The following is a 20,144-nucleotide window of genomic DNA, read 5'->3' as shown; positions in this document are numbered from 1 at the left end:
TTGCGGGAACAAAATTCTTTTAAATTTCTTTCGATGCCTGAGAAATTTTTTGATTAAATTCTTTGAATTTTCCTTCGTACGAGAGAAGGTTTCATGACTCATACGGAGTTTTTTCGTATTTTCTATTCTTAAAAATGGTTCTCCTGAACTCAATAATTGTTCTTATAAGTTAGTTATAAATACATATCTGCCTGCGGTATTTTCAAATTTTGAATATCTAATCAATCATTTTTACTATCTTTACTATTTAATTTTTACCATATTTACTATTTAACCTAAAAACATGTAACCCATTTTAAATCTAACTTCTCGAGAATAAGCACTTTCTCTTCTCTATTATGTTCATCTTCTATGTAATTTGTCGGAGGGCTTAGTTTTGAAGTTTTCAAAACACTCCAACAGAACAAACTTTACAATCCGAGAATATAAAATTACGAATTATGAAGCAGGATATCTCCTCGAATTCCTTTTACACATAATCTTGTTATTACTGTAATAAAATAGACCAATTAAAATTTGTTGATCGGTGAATTATGTATTGGAAATAGTTTTTTTAGGTGAATATTCCATTGCACATGGTGGGTCATGCATAAAGAATAATAAGTAGCAAATGTTTGCATACCATTTGTGAATAACATTAATTTTTTTTTGTTTCTTTCTGAAATACATCGAGATTAAAGTATTTTTAAAGTTAATTAATATTTCATATTTATTGACTTGTATGTTGTTGCATTGAAAATATTATAGAATTGTGAAAAAATGAGTATTTTCGAGGGAAAAAAAATTAATATACTGTGAGAGACCAACAAACATATTTTTAATGAGTAAATTTTTGTGAGATAAATTTCTTAATTAAGGTTACACATGATAATGTATTATTTTGATGCTAAAAATATTATTTTTTATAATAAATATGAGTAAATTTAACCTGTCGATGAGGCTAAGATTGAGATACTAAGACCATGTTTGATTCTCGTTGCCTGCGTGTAGCTGTCCTAATTTCTTTAAGTTGATTTAAAAAAAAAATTTGTAATTTTTTTGATCAAGATAAGCAAGTCTCGAGTCCTTACTCCAATTTGTTATTTGGATCTAAAATTGTACTTGTACTCTAAAAAAATGAATAGATTTAACTTGACAATCTCAAAAGAAATCCACTCTTATATAATTTTTATTATATAATAATTATTATTATCTATTCTTCTATTCTATTATATTAAATGTGAGATCACGCCAAATTGATGCATTGGTGTCATGGTGTGGCCTCTTTGTTTTTGTTTTATTTTTTTAAAAAAAAATTACAATTACTTAATTTTTTTACAATTATTAAGAATTAATTATACAAATGTACATAAGAATTAATTATACAAAAGCACAACGCGTGGAATTTGCCATTAGTATAATAATAAATGCGAGCCTTTGATTCCCACCGTTTCATTTCATTTGTATGCTTGACCGTGTCAATGTCGTGGTTGATCGGTCTTTATATTTTCCCCAAAATAAGTAGATAAGTACATGTTAAATTATTTTATTTTCCAGTTATTAATAACCACATTCAATTATTCGGTGTGCCCCGTTTCTTTCTTAGCAACTAAGTCATCAATAATTTATGCTACATTCCCCGGGGATACAGTTTTCTCTAGCTAACTTTTTATGGGATAATTAAAATTTATTATTTGAATTACATATTTGATGTATTTTTTACACTGATAAATAAATATAAATTATAGTATTAGCACACGATTACACGGTTCATATCAAATTAAAATTAATATATATATATAAAATAAATCAAGGGGTAATTATTTTAAACTCCCTAAACCTAAACATAAATTTCTCCTAACTCCCTACATTCAAATTTTTTAGTTTGCACTCCCTAGTGGTCCCCAATTTTGATTAAACAAGTATTCAACTAATCTTTTGTACTTTGGCGTTGTTTTACCTATCGAACCAGTTCATGTCGTGAAGAACTATTGGTTGCGCAAGGTTTCCAGCCTATATACTTTAGATTAGGGTCCAACATGCTTCCGTAAAGTAAATCAAATTTAAATACCTCTTTGACCATAATGTCGTCGGGTCATACCTGCCGAGTTTTACGAAGTGCTCCTCACACTCCAACCACGCAGTCGCAACAGATGGTTTCTGCACAAGCTCCTTCAACGACACCCAGCACAGCCTTAATTCATTTTCTACCTTAAGGCGTATGGTATATAAATTTAATTATAAAATATGAACATGAAAGAACAAGAGACTTTAGAAAAATTATTCAGACATAATATTATTACATAAATCAACTCCTTTGAAGAGGAGAAGACAACTTGTTTAGCTACTCATAGTAGCCTCGTTCTTGAAATACATAAACGAAAACTTATTACAATAGAAAGAGAAATATTACAACAATTTTATTCGTAAGAAAACTGAAGGAAATTATCGATGTCTTCAGCTTCCTCAAATGCCTGTATTTATAGTTGTAGTTCCACTCGTTTCACCGAGAAACTTCAGGGAATCTTACAGTTGTCTTGTATTTCTTTATGTCATTATTGATGGCATCTTTTACTAGTGGAGGAGGCAGCTGTCTTGAATTTTTTATGTCATTATTGATGACATCTTTTACTAGTGGAGGAATCACATGTCTGCCACTTTCTTTTGGCTTTATTCTCCTCACATGCCTGCTTTATTGTTGTCGGGGCATCTTTTGCTTTTGAAGTAGACTCCTGTGAAAACGCATTTTTGGTGGTCCTTGTCCACCTTTGCTTGTCTCGGAAAAATCCTTTCGATCCGTTCGGGGTCTAAAGGTTTTTCCAAATTCTGGCTCCTTCTGATTTGGGCATTCTGGGCAGATATTCTCTGACCATCGTCCAATATGAGCCATGTTACAAAATTTTCGGCGAGTTTCTTTACTCCCCGGTAGCTTGTTGTTCCACAAAAGATTTCTCTTCTTTTCGAAGAGTTCTTCCGCAAATGCTGTAGTTTTTCCTGTCATTGTGTTCAACAGGAACGATCCGTTCACAGAATTCTGATAAAATTTGAATGGAAACTTGACTTTGTCCATCTCAGTAAGACAGACCCAAATACCCCATGCCCTTCTGGTTGAGATCTCATTTTCCCCGAAAGTGGACACTAAGGGTATTTCTTCAGTTTTAGGATCCTTGATAAATTTATGACTGTTTATATCAGGTCTCCTCAGCTTGATAAAATGAAAGGGTTCGTGTGATCCTTTCAGTGTTGGTTCTGGAGCTGCACTGAAAAAATATAACTCAAGCACATCTCCTCTGGACAAATGATCATTATTTGCCCATGTTTCTTGGACTGCTTCCTGAATCCATTTTGGTAACTGTGATATCTCCAGAAAGCTTGGTGACATTGTATAAACTGAGGCTAAAGCCCCAAATTCATACTAGAGTTTTACATCTTTAGGATTGACATTGTTTTTTAGCCAAACCCTTGGATATATTCCTGCAACATCAACCCTGCAAGTGTTCGGGTTGATTTCATTCCTTGTATTCAATTTCTCCCACTTCTGTTGATAAACCTGGAATGGAGAAATAATAGATGGATTAGTATCAATCTTAGATTTGCCCTTGTCAGTGTTGAGCCTAAGATTGATCTCTTCCTCTTTTACCCCAGAGGCGGAGGGTTGACTTGATGAGTTATCCTCATCAATTGTTGCTTCATCCAGATCATTAAAGGCTGATGATATATTAGCTCTTGTTTCTTGAGTTTTAGATTCCTCAACATCTTGTTTCACAACCGGTGGTTGTATTTTTTGTTCTTGTAAAACCAATGGTTTTAGTATATCTTGTTTATGAGAAACCAATGGTTTCTCTATAGCCTTCACAATTGGCCCTTGAATAGCAGCCCATAGTTGTGTTTGAGCTTGCATACATCCTGTAATTCGATTAGATACTTTGATCCGATCAGCTTGTTGTAACCTGCCGGCCATTTCAGCATTAATGGCTAACTGGTTGAACTCATTTTGAAGCAACCCAAGGTGTTCCCTGAGATGCCTCTGCATTTTCAGGATGGAATCCACGTCACTGCCTTTCATCTCTTGTTAAAAAATCTGCAAGAATATTTTCATGAGATTTAATAATAACAATATAGAAAATATAATTTTGACATAATGCTTGCCATCTTAATAACCTTGCTTTCTCAGGTTTAGATTCAATCTTATTATTTAGGAAAGCTTTTACCTGGGTGTTATCAACCTTCAGAGTGAATTTTTTAGCAAGTAAAAATAATGGTCATTTTTCAAAAGCCCTTTTAACCGCATAAAATTCCTTCTCGTTGATATGCCATCTAATGGCCTCAGATTCTGAAAAAAGACCGCTACAGTATTTGCATGGTATTTCCCCATCTGGAGTGATTTTGGTAAGGACTGCCGCCCACCAATCGTCGCTGGCATCCGTAAATAATACCAGATCATCTTCATCTACGGGTATAGCCATTTTTGGGAGATTCTTACATATCTCTTTTAATTGGTTTACCCCTTTAGTATGGTCATCGGTCCATATAAACCTAGCATCCTTTTTTAACAAAGGACTGAACACCTTTCTGTACATTGCTAGATTGTTAATGAACATCCCTGCAAAATTAACTACTCCAAGAAAACTCTGGAGTTGTTTTACATCTTTGAGTTTATCTGGAAAATTCTTTACCTTTTCCACAATATGGGGTTGTAGAATTATTCCAGTTTCATCATCTCAATACCGAGGAATTCAATTTTCCTTGTTGCTATGACTGCTTTCTTTTCAGATAACACCAGTCCTTCTTGTTTACAAATTTTAGAGAAAATCTCTAAGTGTTTAACGTGTTCGTCTATATTTTTTGATGCTATAAGAATATCATCAATATAAACAAACATAAAGTTGAAATAATCTTTAAAAAGGTTATCCATATTTCTTTGAAATATCTGGGGTGCATTAGCCAATCCCATAGGCATAACTTCCCAAATATAGTGTCCTTGTGGAGTAGAGAAGGCTGTGAATTTCTTACTGCCTTCTTTCATTCTTATCTGGTAGAATCCAGACTTACAATTAAATTTTGAGAACACTCTAGCATTTCGTACACAGCTAATTAGATGTTCTCTACTAGGTATGAAGTACCCGTCAAACTCCAGGATTTTATTAATACCTTGGTAGTTAATAACTAACCTGGGTTTCCCTCTTTTTATTTCACCATGATTTTTGACCAGAAAACCTGGGCTACTATATGGTGAAACTCCTTCTTTGATTAGACCAAGGTCCAAATGTTCCTTGATAATCATTCTCATATCCCTTTGATCTGTTATGTTCATCGGGATAGGCTTATATCTGACGAATTCATACTCTTTGCCTTCCTTTAGAGTAAGACTGACTTTGAGTTGATTTCTATCCCACCATGCCAAAGGATGCTCATTATAACTTTCTTTGAGCCTCTTTTTGACATTTTCAAGGGATACCTTATTTTCTAACTCTATATCTCTATGATTTAGAGTTACCTTGAGAAGCTCCATATCCTCTGTTTGGAGTTCTTGTTCTGTTGTTATTTTCAACATGGTTTCTCCAAACCTTCTTGGATCTTTCATTTTTGGGTGAAAAAGTTGTCCCTTATCACCACGCTGGCTGCGAAATATTATCGGCAATTGTCGATAAAAAGCAACTTTGAGTCTTTGAACAATAATTTTATGATCACAAATTGTAGTGAACATAAGTCTTCTTGACTCATTGTCTTGTGTGTACTTCTTAAACATTTGTAAGAAGTTATTTCCTAACAGGATATCAGCTCCTGTATCATGAAAATAGATTGGTGGTGTCTTTACCTTGTACCAAGGTATCTGACCTGCTCCTCCTATAAGGATCTCTGCTTGTTTTATTCCTTTGCAAAGAATTAAAATTCTTCGAGAGAAATCTCGTCCAGCAATTTTTGGCAAATCTTCTTCACATTTTTCAGGGAAGACTCCTCTTTTTGCTGTACAAATTCCTGCTCCCGAATCAATATAAGCTGCAAAGTATTCAGCCTTATATTGTTCATACAACATCCCTATCGGAATGTATATGGAGAAAGGACTTGTTGTCATTTTTTAAAGGGATTACTAAATGGCCTGCCATTTTTAACAGACTGTGTTGTAACTCAGTAATCCGATTAAGACTATTCACCTTTAGTCTTCCTAAGGCTTCAGAAGGTAGAGTATGGTTACTTCTTTCTACCTCTTCAATGCGATCTAGTAAATCATGTTCATGACTTACTAATTTCAACAGCTGCTTCTTCCTCTGTTTGTAAACAGAGTTCTCGAATCTGATTAAGGGATTGTCCCTTATCCAATTCTCTTGGTTTTTCATTTCGTAGAATTCTTATTGAATCCTCCAAGTCTTTTCTTTTGCCATGAACTCTATTCCTTTTTCAAGGCGTTTCCATGGTTTATGGTCCTCCAGAAACTCTAGGCCAAGAATGAGTTGATCCACTTCTTTTCCTGGAATTCCACATATTTGAACTTTCAATTCTCCAATATTTTATCAATCCTTGGTAAGTTCCTTTTTCATGTTGTTCCAAATAGTAAATCGAGTTACAAGGGAACTGGTTCCGATGACTTGTAATATCGAATACTATTTTCACTTCTTTCCATCATTCTGGAGATCTAAGTTTTCCTATTATAGAAAACTCTTTTTCTTCTGGTGGAATTTCTTGAATAGGAGATTTGTCCCATCTCCTATTTGTCATTCGGTTTTCTTGAAAAGATAACCTTCGAGGTTCTATTTTAAGGTTTCTGTATATAACCTGTCTATCTTGGATTTGAATGTCTGTTTCCTGAATTAAAGGAAACTCGATTCTTTCTGGGTATATTGTATGAGCAACTTTCCCAAAGATCTCTGAAATTTCAATGAACTCATTTCTAATAAATAATTCAGAATGATCAGTATTAGAAAGAGCATATGAAATTTGATATGTAATAGAATATGGTCTATTACCTTCCTTCATTAGTCTCTTTTCCTTGAAGTTTTGATGCAACGTCAAGGCTCGACTAAAGTCCTTGTCAGCTAAATTGTAGGCTATTCTTGGATAGATAACTCATACAATTTTTCCTGCACAAAGATTTCCTGAGATAGTACCCAGGACAACATCTTGAATATTCCCCATTCTTTTATCGCATACTACGATATCTATGAGTGAATCTATTCATTCTTTAAAAGTTGCCTTGATCATTATTTGGATTGCTCCAATATGAATCCAAGACATCGTCCTTGCTACCTCACCTTTCAACTTTTGCAATTCCTCTCTTATTTCTTCAAAAGGAATTAACTGCATCTCTATTTGATTACTTGTTAACTCCATGGCGATTGTCATTTCCCTTCTGGATACTTTGTAAATCAAATTATGTCTTCTTTGTCTAAGCCCTAGGTTGCCTAAGACTCTTTCTACTTGTCCTGCCAAAAATCCCTGGTACTTTTGTAACGTTGGATTTTCTCTCATAATCCTTTGGACCATATTATGAGATATCGTGGTTTGGCTAAATAATCCAGCCAAACTTTCATGTGTTTCATGCCGAAACACTTCTTCTTTATTCTGATTCTGATTCTGATCCATCCTCAGAATCTTCTTGACTAAACAATATCTCTTCTTCGTATATGCTTTCATCTGAGGGGATATCCTCAAATTGATATACTTGGACTAGATCTTGAAAGAAGACCGCATCATCCATATCTGGTGTTGCTTCAAAGAGTTTAACTCCTTTTTTCTCGTTTTCTGAACAATTTGTAGATATATGTTCTCTTGCTCCACATGTCCAGCAGTTGCAATCCTTGAAGCTTTCACTTGCTCTTGTATGAGTTCTTCTGAAAGTTTTTCTTGATGGTGTTCTTCCCCTGCTTTGTGATGAGCTTGTTACTGGGGATGTTCTTGTAGGTCCACTTATTCTTCCTGACCTATAAGATCTGGCCTTTTGTTTGGACCAAAATGTTCTTGGTTTCCAATAACTTCTCATTCTTTTATTGTAGGGATTACTTCTGAATTTCTTCCTTTTAAATCCCTGTGATCTGTTTCCAATGATCGTTGGAAGATTATTATCTTTATAACATAAAGGTGTACGTTTATTTATACCCCTTATTTTCTTGTAGTTCTTTTGTAATGCTGCCATATGGCACCATTCTGCCAATTTTCCTTTCAAAAAGGACGCGCGTCTTGCCAAAGTGTCAAAATGACCTGGAACGTATTCTTTAATCAGCATTTCTCTCCAGGGACTTGGCATTTTTGCGAAAAATAGCTGAATAGCTACATTTTCCTTGTAACGACCCACTGTATCAAGACGAGTCTTTTCAGCGTGCTTATGTCCTCACTCACACGCACCCTGGAAAACTTTCCAGGGGGTCACCCATCCTATAATTTCCCCAAGTCAAGCACGCTTAACTTTGGAGTTCTTATGTGATGAGCTCCCGAAAAGAAGATGCACCTTCTTGATATGAGCAGTACATATGAAATCTTTTAAACCCTTCTCAACTATGTAGTCCCATACCTACACAGTCTCAGAATCCCCTCTCATTCCGGCACGGGATCGGTTCATTCATGTCTCCCTCCGCCTAGAAGCCTACCAGGAGCCGCTCATTGTCCGTGCAACCTCTTGGCACCGGCGATCACTCCCTGCCTCCTCAGCCCCGGGCGTCACATGCCCACCATCTTCCGCTTGGTTCGTCCCCGAACCATACCGTACTAAGAGAGGTCGGCTTTGATACCATTTGTAACGACCCACTGTATCAAGACGAGTCTTTTCAGCGTGCTTATGTCCTCACTCACACGCACCCTGGAAAACTTCTTAGGGGGTCACCCATCCTATAATTTCCCCAAGTCAAGCACGCTTAACTTTGGAGTTCTTATGTGATGAGCTCCCGAAAAGAAGATGCACCTTCTTGATATGAGCAGTACATATGAAATCTTTTAAACCCTCCTCAACTATGTAGTCTCATACCTACACAGTCTCAGAATCCCCTCTCATTCCGGCACGGGATCGGTTCATTCATGTCTCCCTCCGCCTAGAAGCCTACCAGGAGCCGCTCATTGTCCGTGCAACCTTTTGGCACCGGCGATCACTCCCTGCCTCCTCAGCCCCGGGCGTCACATTCCTCGACTCCTGAATTCCATCTATATTTAGTGAATAACATAATGTATTCATCAACTAAACAGATATCATGTAACTCGAGGCTATACAGAGCTTGAGTATATCTTCTCTTTTTCTCTGTATCTTGATCGTTGAAATAGTCTACCCCTATGAATTGTGCTTTAAATAGGGTGGCCATTCTTTCTCCAATTTCGCTAAGGGATTCTCCTGCTAAGATTGATTTCTTCGTATCTGACATAGTCATCTCCCGAGCAATCTTGACAGATCCCATTAGACTCATTTCTAGAAGTTTAATGAATCCTTATTTATTGAGATCTAATGTCCCTGCTGCAATTCTCATAGCTGACGTCCAATCATCTATAAGATCTTCTCTATTTTTGAAGTCCAAAACATCAAGGTTTAACATAACCCTGTAAGGATGTATTGGATCTAAAACAGTTTTTCCGTAAGGAGTTTGATGGAGTGGGATTTTACTCCTTCTTGATCTGGTTCCTGCTGGATGTGAATTTTCTCCAACCTGAAACTCACTATGTGGTTCTTCTGTTTTAACCGCATATCTTGGGGGATTCCCTATGGGTTGTTCACCCTCAGGGGAGTTCATTTTTAGATCTACTACTTTGAGATTCGCAAAAGAATCCGCGAGATCTTGTAGATCCTCGAGATTTAATCTCTCTAAAGTAGTCATCAGATAGTGTTTTTCTCTGATACTGCTTTTATAAGATTAATCATCCTTTCATCATCAGTTAAAGTTTTTTGAACCATTTTGGTTTTACCTTTCTGATGTAACAACGGTTCGGTACCAAACGAGAGTGGTAACCTTCCTCCTGTATTTCCTTTTCTAGAACCTGAAGTTTGTTCTAGATTTGTGATTTTAGTTTGAAGATCCTTTAAGGTTACAAGAATTTCTTCTTGTTTCTTAAGGATTCCTTCAATCTGCCGAGGTATTTCATACAGCTGATTGCTGTAATATTGTACCGTCTTTTGAATTTCTTTAAGATCTCCGGAGAGTTTAGATGAATCTGGGCTAATTTCTAAAAATTGAGAGTTAGAAATCATCTTTCTGTCGTAAGTAATCTATTGTGAACAGATTAACTTGTTTATAGGATTTCATATAAATAAAATCCTCTTGATTCAAACCTTCGTTTGAAGTCATCTTTTGTAAAAAATCTTCTCCTCAACAAAGAAAAGTATGAGTTAACGAATAATATTAAGTCTGAATATTTAATCTAAAGCTCTGATACCATTTATTGCACATAATTCTTTGTTCCAAAATAAGCATTAAAACATGAGATATAAGCACAAAGATCTTTAGATATAAGTATAAAACCTTCAGATCTAAGCACAAAACAACCCATATTGAGTACAAGAATTAAATATTAAAATAATCAAGTTTTGTGGTCCTTAGGGAATGCAAAGAAAGAATCTTTAAGGAAGAAAGTTGGGAGAAAGAAAGGTTTGGGTTTGGGGATTTATTCATAATTGACTCATAAATCAATCACCTATTAGTTGAATATGATGATAGGATGTCACATCATAAATAAATTATAAAATTTATCAACGTGGAAATGAAATTTATGACAAATAATGTGAGAATAAATAAAAATTCCATTATAAATTTTATCTAATCTTTTTATTTATTGTGTGAGAAATTATTTTGGAAGTTCACTAAAAATAGTTATTAAAATACCTTCTTCCTTTATTAAGTTACCGTGGTTTATGGATAATATGATATAACCCTAAATTTTTTTGAAAAATTCATATGGAGTTAATAATTAAATATCGATTAATATATTATTTTTCAAAACAAAACGGAAGAAGTAAAGAGAAGATGGAAATAGTATAGATAAATAATTAATGCAGCAAAGCTGACAGCAGGCTCCCACTCAAGTTCCAGCACTCCTAATTCACTGTCTTCTTCTAACTTTCCACACTAAAGTGCAATAATTAATTACTATAAAAATATACTCCTTAAATCACAAAATTAAATGTAATATCACTGAATTAAACCCGAGAAAGTCCCCCAAGCCTCGCCACTAAATCAGACCGACCGTTAAAAAGAGCAGTGTAAGATTCAAACTCCACGACATCCTCACCTCACGTTGCCACCCACTTACTCATAACGTCTGCCTGTAAATTTTTCTATTTTCAACGTTTCTTTTTTCCTTAAATACTTGATTTTTAATGAAAGGAACAAAAATAGTTTACTAGTAGTCTATATATATATATATATGGATTTTTTATTTTAATTTTTAAGAATTTGAATTTTGTGAAAGGTTCTACTAATTCAAGAACGGCGGAAACAGAGAAAAATGGGTTCTTGAAACTCGGGAGAAAAGAGAGAGAATATTATTTAAAAAATTCAAATTACAAGAGCAGTCGAAGTGTCGGACTCTTCGAATTTCTGTTCACATTGTGAGTCGAGTGTGTATCACACCAATTACACTGGGTAACTCACCTTGTATGGCTGTACAGTATTTTTTGGGTTGTTTCATGTTATGAGTTTTGGGTGTTCTGCGTATTTACGGGAAGTTTTGTGCTGCATTGTCTCAAAATTTGTTACCTTTTTCTAAGATTCAACTTCACATGGAAAGATCGTGGGTTTCGTGATATATTATTGTTTTTTGATGATTTCGCTGCCAAACACTGGTAAATACTAAATACGAGAAAAATAAGAACTGGGATTCATCAGTCTCTTCACAAATCAAGTTTCTCTCTCCCCGCCCCTTTTTTCCTTTTAAGTTTTGGTACGTATTTATGTTGTTTCATTTTCAGATCCTGAAAATTTTAGATCTTTAACGTAGCTTAACAAACTTTATCTTGGTTTCTAGTTGTGTGAATGTGTTTTTGTGTGGATGTAATTATAAAGCATAGAGCTTTTTGGTTTGGAGTGATATTGAGTATTTTGTGATTAGGTTACTGATTTTGTGCACAGAATGTCGAATGCTGATACAATGGCTGGGTTGAGGTACCGGGGCCTCAGCTCGGGAATGCCCTCCGTGTCCAGATTTCGGAGTGGGCACATGCCGTCTGGGCTGAATGTTACCAGCGTCATTGACAACTTATCAGAATCTGAGATGGATACTTGCTCTGATTCTGAAGGAGAGTGTTATGGTACCCGATATTCTCCTGAATCATCACCGCAGGATGACAAGGTTCCTAATGGAAGTACGAAGTACGATGGGTTTCTGAATGGACGAGCAGGACGCCATGGGATTATCTATGATGATTCGTCAGAATCAATCACGAGCTCAGAAGTGAATTCCACACCACCAAGAAACAACAATAGGATTTTTGGTGAGAAAAAGGTGCAGTCAGGGGTTAATGCATCAGGCATCAGTATGCAGCCAAATAAGGAGACTGTGAATCAGGTCCGGATTTTGAACCTGAGATTCCTTTTGAATAAGTCTTTTGGGAATTGGAGCCTAAATGCTTGGTTTCACTAGCGAGTAGCTAGAAATTAAACTTTGATGGAAAGCTTAATCTGGCTCTGTTTAGCTTAAATATCAGACTTTGTTTCGGTAGAAAACAAAGAATTATCATATTATTATATATATGCTTTTTAGTTAAAAACTTATTGAATATCAGGGACCTGGACCTCAATAGAAAATATGTTCTAAGGTCACCCATATTATCTATGTTTGCTCACGTGAGGAACACCCTGAGACAAAGTTACAGCTGCTACTTGTGCATCTGCTTCTTGTTTCTATACTCTGATCTTTCATGAGAAAATTGTAATGTGCTAGTTGGATTTTCTGTCTTCAACAGGGCTTCCATAGACAGCAGCAGAACAGGTCACATGAGGATGATATACCTACTGCACCTCCATTGGTGGGCTCGTATAAGCAAGTTAATCTAGTTCCAGAAAAACTTCCACCTTCTATGGCTGATGCTAGCTCCACAACGTTGGGCAGTTCTGCGACCAAGGTTGAGTCCAACATGTCCAAGAACAATAAATTAGGTGCAACAGAAGTTAATAATCCTAAAGTGGCTGTAAAGTATGTATCTTTTCTGTATCATGCATTCTTCAATCTAACCACCTTTATGTAGGTCCATGGTATTAAGGGTAGTTTTTTTTGCGATTCACAGGACTACAGCTGTGCCTTCTCAGCCTTTGCCCGCTCGATTTCCTACTTTTCATGCGAGGTTTTATGGCTATTACTTCTCATTTTGGCATCATGCATTCTAATCTTATCAAATGTTATAGCTGATCATTTAAATTTTGATGCAGTGGGCTGGGTTATTGGTACTCTGTTCTCTCCTACGATGCTTGTGTTAGGTTATGTCTACATTCCTGGGCCAGAGGGTGTATGGAAGCACCTGCATTTTTGGAAAATGAATGTGCACTGCTGAGGGATGCGTTCGGGTGAGGAAATCACAGATGGTTGCCAATATATTTTCTGTAGTTCTTTTTCTTTAATTATTGACTTTTTTGTTGCACAATGGCGTGAATGGCTTTTGTTACTGAAGTCTGTTGCTTCTTTGCCCCATATATCCTTTAAAAGTGATGGTTCCAGTTGCAGATTTGTATTTTAAATGAAAAATTTGAACCTTGACTGGGAGTCTTGAAATCAATTGCCAGAATATCCTATTCGTGTTGTAGTTTAATGCCACGAAGTTCCAAATTCTAGAAATTTTTCCTACTCCCAGAATTCGGGTTCTGTAAACTGTTCTCCCATTGTAGGTTAAAGCACATATTGTTACAGTCTGAAGAAGAGCTACTGAAAAAGGATTCTTCAGAACTTGTCAGTGAAGGAGCTTCAGTAAAGACTAAGAAAACCATTGGCAAAATCAAAGTTCAAGGTCCTTCCACATTTTTCTCGTAGTTGATCAGTTCATCCTTTCTCATGTTCTTGGTGCATTAATCCTCATAGAACCAGTTATTTTGCAGTGCGGAAAGTGAAAATGGGAATGGACCCACCCACTGGATGCACCTTTTCATCTTTAAAGTCATCCTCGAGCATAAAGCTGGACTCTCTTCAGCTTCGGCTGACTAATGTAAAATCAATAATCTCTTCTGAACGGAGAGCGCTGAAGACTGAACGTGTAGCCCCAGTAATGAATGTCAATGGCTCTTTATTACAACAAAGCGTGACTTATGTAATTGTTGGAACACGTCGATATGTAAAAGAAGTTCCCAAGCTCTTAAAAATTGGTTTGAATGCCTGGCGCAGCAGTACAGTTTCCTATGAAATGGTACAAGGTACGCCTGGCATCAATGGCATGGTCACAACTTACATTTGCTTCTTGTATTACTGTTTGAAAAATAAGTAAATATTTAGCAAAAAAGTACTTCATTATAGAAGCTGGGGGAATATCAAATTTATGTTTTCATCTGGGATGTTACAATGTAGATTTATTTTGATGGCAGAATCATATACCTGTTTGTTGAGATCAAAAAGTTCATCTGAAGAGGATGCCGTCAGAATGAATCCGGGATCTGGTGAAACTCGAGTATTGTACGTGCAGTTCTCACTTTCTTTCCTTTGTACTTCAACTTGGTGCACTCAGAGTAGTAAATTTTTTCATGCAATTGTGCAGCTTGCCAGATGGACTTGGAGATGATTTGATAATTGAAGTCCTCGATTCAAAGGGAAAGTATTGTGGCCATGCAGTGCTTCAGGTGGCCGATGTTGCTGAGGACTCGGTAATGATGTCTAGATTGTGTTCACAACTTTGTTTTTGTAAAATTTGGTGTGTGAGGTAACTGATTGATTTTTTATTATTATTATTGTGATGCAGGGAGAGAAGCTTCGTAGTTGTTTCATATATCGTGAACCGGAGCACGAACAAGTTGGAAAAATACAGTTATACATTAACTATTCTACTACTCTTGATGAAAATAGTCACAAGGTATTTACTATTTTTTCTTCTCATGAAGGCTGACTCACTTCTCACATTCTGTGCATAGGCAGATAATGATCTCTCAACTAAAAGTCTACAACAAAACTCACAATAAGAGGTTGCCAAAAATGTCATGATCGAACAGTCTGGTTTTTCTTGTTAACTTGCTGGAGCTGGAGCTGGATTATGATAAAAATCTTGGATTGATTAATTTATGTTTCAAGCTTTAAATGCCTTGGACATTTATGGTGTCATCATTGAACCATGTAATCAAGTTTAGGCTTGCTTATTGAAAGTATAAACATTAGATTTTGGTTCAAATAATATTAAAAATTTGAAGAGGCCAATTAAGTTGGGAGAAAGTGAGTGCTATTGTGTTAACTGGATTTAAACAGATCAATAACATTTTAGCAGCCATTTTGTGTTGTATTGTCCCCCTTGAGTTCTTGGTAGAATGCTGAGCATTCTATTTGTATTTCTGCAAGTTATATAGAGTACATGGTACTGCAGATTTTTATTGCAAAAAGAATGGATATAATGAAAGGTCATTGAAAGATTGTGAAATAATTTGCAGTAAAGGTCTAGCTTATTTTTTTTTGTCTAAGGGGTGGGGTTAGTGGGCATAGAACCCAAGACCTCTTCCAATTGTGGGAGAGGTGATGCCATCTGACCAAGAGGTCATTGGCAAAGGTCTAGCTTATTTATACGTTCTGTAAAACTCTGAAAAACACACAATCATATATGATGATCTCTTCAAAAATAAATTAAATTTTTTGCCATTTTTTCCTGCATTTAATAATACAATTGTACTTCCTGTAAAAAAATAATACAATTGTACTTGAAAAGTCAATTAATTTTGTATGAATATCGGATTCTATAATGTGTATCTTTGTTGCTTTTCAGTACCAACGACATTGTTTTTTTCCCATTTCTTTGCTTATGCTGTATATGTATGACAGTGTGGATCTGTTGCGGAAACCATTGCATATGATTGTGTGTTAGAGACTGCAATGAAAATCCAACAGTTTCAGCAAAGAAACTTGTCGCTACATGGTTCATGGAGGTGGTTGTTGGCCGAATTTGCATCTTATTTTGGAGTTTCTGATGCATACACAAAATTGAGGTACTGTAATTTGTCCTCCGGTTTACTCGAGGAACAAGTATTTTCAATCTCGTTTTCTATCATGGATAATTACTATTTTTTTAATCATGCATTTTCAGATACTTGTCATATGTTATGGATGTTGCCACTCCAACTGCAGACTGTCTTGATTTGGTGCACAATTTGATGCTACCTGTGGTAATCAAAGGCAAAACTAAGAACATATTGAGTCACCAAGAGGTGAGTGAAATTCGAGATTGATGACTTCTGAAGCTTTATTCTCGTGGTTGTAACTCCTGTTAATTTAACTGATTGATGATCAGGTCCGTATCTTAGGTGAGGTGTCCGATCAAATTGAGCAAGTTCTTACTTTAGTATTTGAGAACTACAAGTCATTAGATGAATCATCACTGTCGGGCATTATGGATATATTCCGGCCTGCGACAGGAGAGGCAGCGCCAGCTCTCATTCCTGCTTTGAAGCTATACAAGCTTTTGAATGATATACTTTCACCTGAGGTACAGACAAAATTATGCCGATATTTTCAGGTGAGGATGGTTCTCAAGCTCAATCGATATCTTCATGTGCTCCTTTCAATACTATATATGTGCTCCTTTCAATACTTTATATTGGAATCTCCTGTGCAGAATGCTACAAAGAAGAGGTCAAAAATGCACTTGGCAGAATCAGAAGAGTTTGTCTCCAACAATAACGAAAACATATTGATGGATCCCGTGGCTCTTTCAACTGCATATAAGAAAATGAAATCACTTTGTTTGAACATACGGAATGAGATTTTGACTGATATCGAAATCCACAAGCAGGATCTTCTACCCAGGTAATTTGGTTACTTACATGGTGATGTTATGCATCCTGGCAGTAATTAGCTGCTGTTTTTTGTTCTGTTGTTGGACAATCTAATTATAATCTTACTGACCTTTTTCGTTTTTGATACCCATTTATTTTATTTCTTTTTTTTTTTTTTCCCCCTAGAGGCTCTTGTTCAGCTTTTTTTCCTTCATGCACCATATAGTTTTGTGTTTTTCTGGACCCCTCATTGTTCTTAGTACATGACAAAGCTAATCCATGTTTATGCATTTTAATGCTGGTTTGAACTCTTTTCTTGGTAATTTTTGTTTGCTAGCTGTGGGCATTATAACAATACTTGTTCATTCCCCATTCTTTGTATCCAAAGGTTTGTAAGATTGAGTTCATGGATTCTTTTTTTCCAACATATGGACACTTCTCTCGCCTCCTCCTCAAAATTGCTATCAGTTCTCATTCTCATGATTTTCTTGTGGATTTTCTGCAGTTTTATAGACCTTCCAAACCTTTCATCATCCATATATAGTACAGAGCTCTACAGTAGATTGCGAGCATTCCTTGTAGCATGCCCTCCAGCTGGACCTACGCCTCCAGTGGTAGAACTTGTTATTGCTGCCGCTGATTTTCAAAGAGATCTTGTTTTGTGGAATGTTAGGTAGTGGACTCTAATATGTTTCATGTTTTTGGTGCTACAATTATTCGGCATTCACTCAAATTGGGTTCTTGCAGTCACATCAAAGGTGGGGTCGATGCAAAAGAGTTGTTTCATGTCTACATAACCCTCTGGATCCAAGATAAGCGTCTCGCTTTGCTTGAATTGTGCAAGTTTGACAAGGTACTATTTTATGTATTTTGATATGCCTCTCATTTAATTGGTAAATCTATAACTTAAAAAGATTCCATCCCTCAAGTAATGAAGTAGATAAATTGGAGATCATTTTTGTTTTTCAGTTGAAAGAGTTTTACGTGACTAAGCTTGTGGTTGGATGCATTTATATTTGGATATGGTTTGTATGATATGAAAGTTCATAATATCTACTTGTTGTTAGACCAGTTGGTGGGGACTACACATCTCATTTGTAGATTTAGGCACCTAAGTTGAGGCTATGTGGTACCATTTTTTCTGTTTATGTTAAGAATATGGAGAGGTGGGGGGGCTAATTTGGTGAAGTATGCTTGAAAATCTGTCTTTCTCACTTGCGCTAATGTAATTCCAGGTAAAGTCTGCTGGCTTCTCTGTGCAGCATTCCACAACCACTTTTGTAGATGATATATATATTCGTCTAAAGGAGATGCTGGCCGAGTATGATGTCATTATCAGTCGCTGGCCAGAATATACTTTTACATTGGAAAATGTATGAATAATGACAAATACTCAAAATTTGTTCGTATTTTTAAGGCATCACTGGTCCGAATTGTTTGATTTGTTTCAGTGCATACATTTTTGTTTGTCTGACTTGTTCTTTCCTTTGTGTATTTCATTAGTCCATAGCAGATGTTGAGAAAGCAGTGGTAGAAAGATTGGAGAAGCAATACGCGGATGTTTTATCCCCATTGAAAGAAAACGCTATGCCAATGAAATTTGGTCTCAAATATGTCCAGAAATTGGCCAAGGGGAATTTATGTCCTTACAATGTCTCAGCTGAGGTGCAATGCATTATCTTTTACAAGTTTGGATACATCTCCTTGCTTTCAAATACATTCAAACAGATAGTTACATTGTTTTTTCTTTTTCTTTTTTATTTCCCACTCCAGTTGGGAGCCGTATTGAATTCCATGAAAAGGATGCTTGATGTTCTAAGGCCCCAAATAGAAGCACAGTTGAAAATGTGGGTATCTTGCATTCCTGAAAGTGGAAATATGGTTGCTGGGGAAAGTCTCAGCGAAGTAACTGTGATGATTAGATCCAAATTCAGAGCTTACGTACAATCGGTTACTGATAAACTTATTGAAAATGTGAGTATTTTATAAAATCTGCCAGTTCTTGAAATGTGAGCTCAAGTTTCACTAAACAATTGGCATCAGCTGTGACTGATTGATGGTTTTGTTATTTTGCGCACGTTGAAGAGCTATTAACATTATTAAAAGTAACCCCTTCAAAACGCAAGCTACTTCTGATTACAAGTACACGTGTATGCATTTTTTATATTCAGACAAAACTGCATAATGTGACAAAGCTGAAGAAGATTATTCAAAATGCCAAGGGAGGCAATGTTATAGAATCCGATTTACGGCATAAGATGCAGCCTTTGAAGGAGATGCTGGCAACTACTATCAATCAACTTCATAACGTACTTGAAACTCAAGTTTTTGTTATAGTTTGCCGAGGATTCTGGGATCGGATGGGCCAGGTATCGAGATGTTTTAGAACCTTCTTGTATGCTTCTTGTTTAAATAAGCAAATGTCGGATACTTATCATGACCGTATTCATTTTCTTCAACGTAGGATGTGCTAAAGTTTTTAGAAGACAGGAAAGAAAACCGATATTGGCACAAAGCCTCCCGAGTTGCTGCTACTGTAAGTTGAGCTAAATATCTCTCAAGACAGTGAAAACAGTGGTGAACTACTTTTGGTTACCTATGATTACTGTAGGAGGCTAACTAAATAGTTTATTCGACTTTTGGGATTGTTAAATTAAATTTGGAAAATTATAAAGTTTCACTTGAGAGAGGTAAACATTGTAAAGGTTGTACAATATTTAGAAACTGGTAAAGAGGAGTTGAGCTCCCCTATTTTGATATGTTTTATTATGCTTGACTGAATGGGGTATGTGATTATTTTCAGGTTTTAGACGACACATTTGCTTCACAAATGCAACAGTTGCTGGGCAATGCACTACAAGAGAAGGATTTGGAACCTCCAAGGTCGATTCTTGAAGTACGATCGATTCTATGCAAGGATGCCGTGAATAACAAGGACAACAACTACTACTATTAGAATTTATGTGATATATGACAGCCACAACTCGAGCTTTAAATAACTCAAATCCCCTTCTTGACCTGTTGGCTCACAAGCTATATGGTGACAGAGTCCCGGAGATGTGGTTACTGGATCGGACAGGTCGATTCTTGGAGTATGCTTGATTTTGGAGGGACAAGCCAACTCTCATGGTCAACATAAAGTTGCCTCTTTAGGATAAATATATGTAGTCATAGAAAGCATTAGAGACGAGATACGTAGGAAATATTAATATTCTTTTGTTTTATATATTCTTTTGTTTTGATGATTAATTTGAAGCTTGATCTCCCAATTATGTCCAAACCCGTATCCCTTAAGTTCTATGAAAGTAA

General features: G+C 36.1%; 1 protein-coding gene across 1 annotated transcript; it reads left to right on the top strand.

The window, feature by feature from the left end:
• The first annotated feature begins 11,201 nt into the window (after positions 1-11,201).
• On the top strand, positions 11,202-20,088 carry LOC140886555 (uncharacterized). The gene is made up of 22 exons (XM_073293192.1): positions 11,202-11,531; positions 12,018-12,453; positions 12,851-13,080; positions 13,172-13,228; positions 13,314-13,448; positions 13,767-13,885; positions 13,974-14,285; positions 14,454-14,541; positions 14,624-14,729; positions 14,825-14,935; positions 15,886-16,049; positions 16,148-16,268; positions 16,352-16,576; positions 16,676-16,866; positions 17,341-17,508; positions 17,583-17,688; positions 18,071-18,208; positions 18,339-18,500; positions 18,609-18,809; positions 19,007-19,204; positions 19,300-19,371; positions 19,639-20,088. The coding sequence occupies exons 2-22, from the start codon at positions 12,019-12,021 to the stop codon at positions 19,789-19,791; spliced, it is 3,492 nt and encodes a 1,163-aa protein (XP_073149293.1). The 5' UTR covers positions 11,202-11,531; position 12,018; the 3' UTR covers positions 19,792-20,088.
• The last annotated feature ends 56 nt before the right edge of the window (positions 20,089-20,144 follow it).

Source organism: Henckelia pumila, chromosome 3 (assembly GCF_033568475.1).
Source record: "Henckelia pumila isolate YLH828 chromosome 3, ASM3356847v2, whole genome shotgun sequence".
Classification (NCBI taxonomy): domain Eukaryota; kingdom Viridiplantae; phylum Streptophyta; class Magnoliopsida; order Lamiales; family Gesneriaceae; genus Henckelia; species Henckelia pumila.
This window is presented reverse-complemented; position numbering and strand designations above follow the sequence as displayed.

Coding starts and splice junctions, on each gene's coding strand:
- LOC140886555 (XM_073293192.1), top strand. CDS start 12,019: ATGTCGAATGCTGATACAATGGCTGGGTTGAGGTACCGGGGCCTCAGC. Junction 14,936..15,885: donor TTGATGAAAATAGTCACAAG/GTATTTACTATT, acceptor TATGTATGACAG/TGTGGATCTGTTGCGGAAAC. Junction 18,810..19,006: donor CTGATAAACTTATTGAAAAT/GTGAGTATTTTA, acceptor TTTTATATTCAG/ACAAAACTGCATAATGTGAC.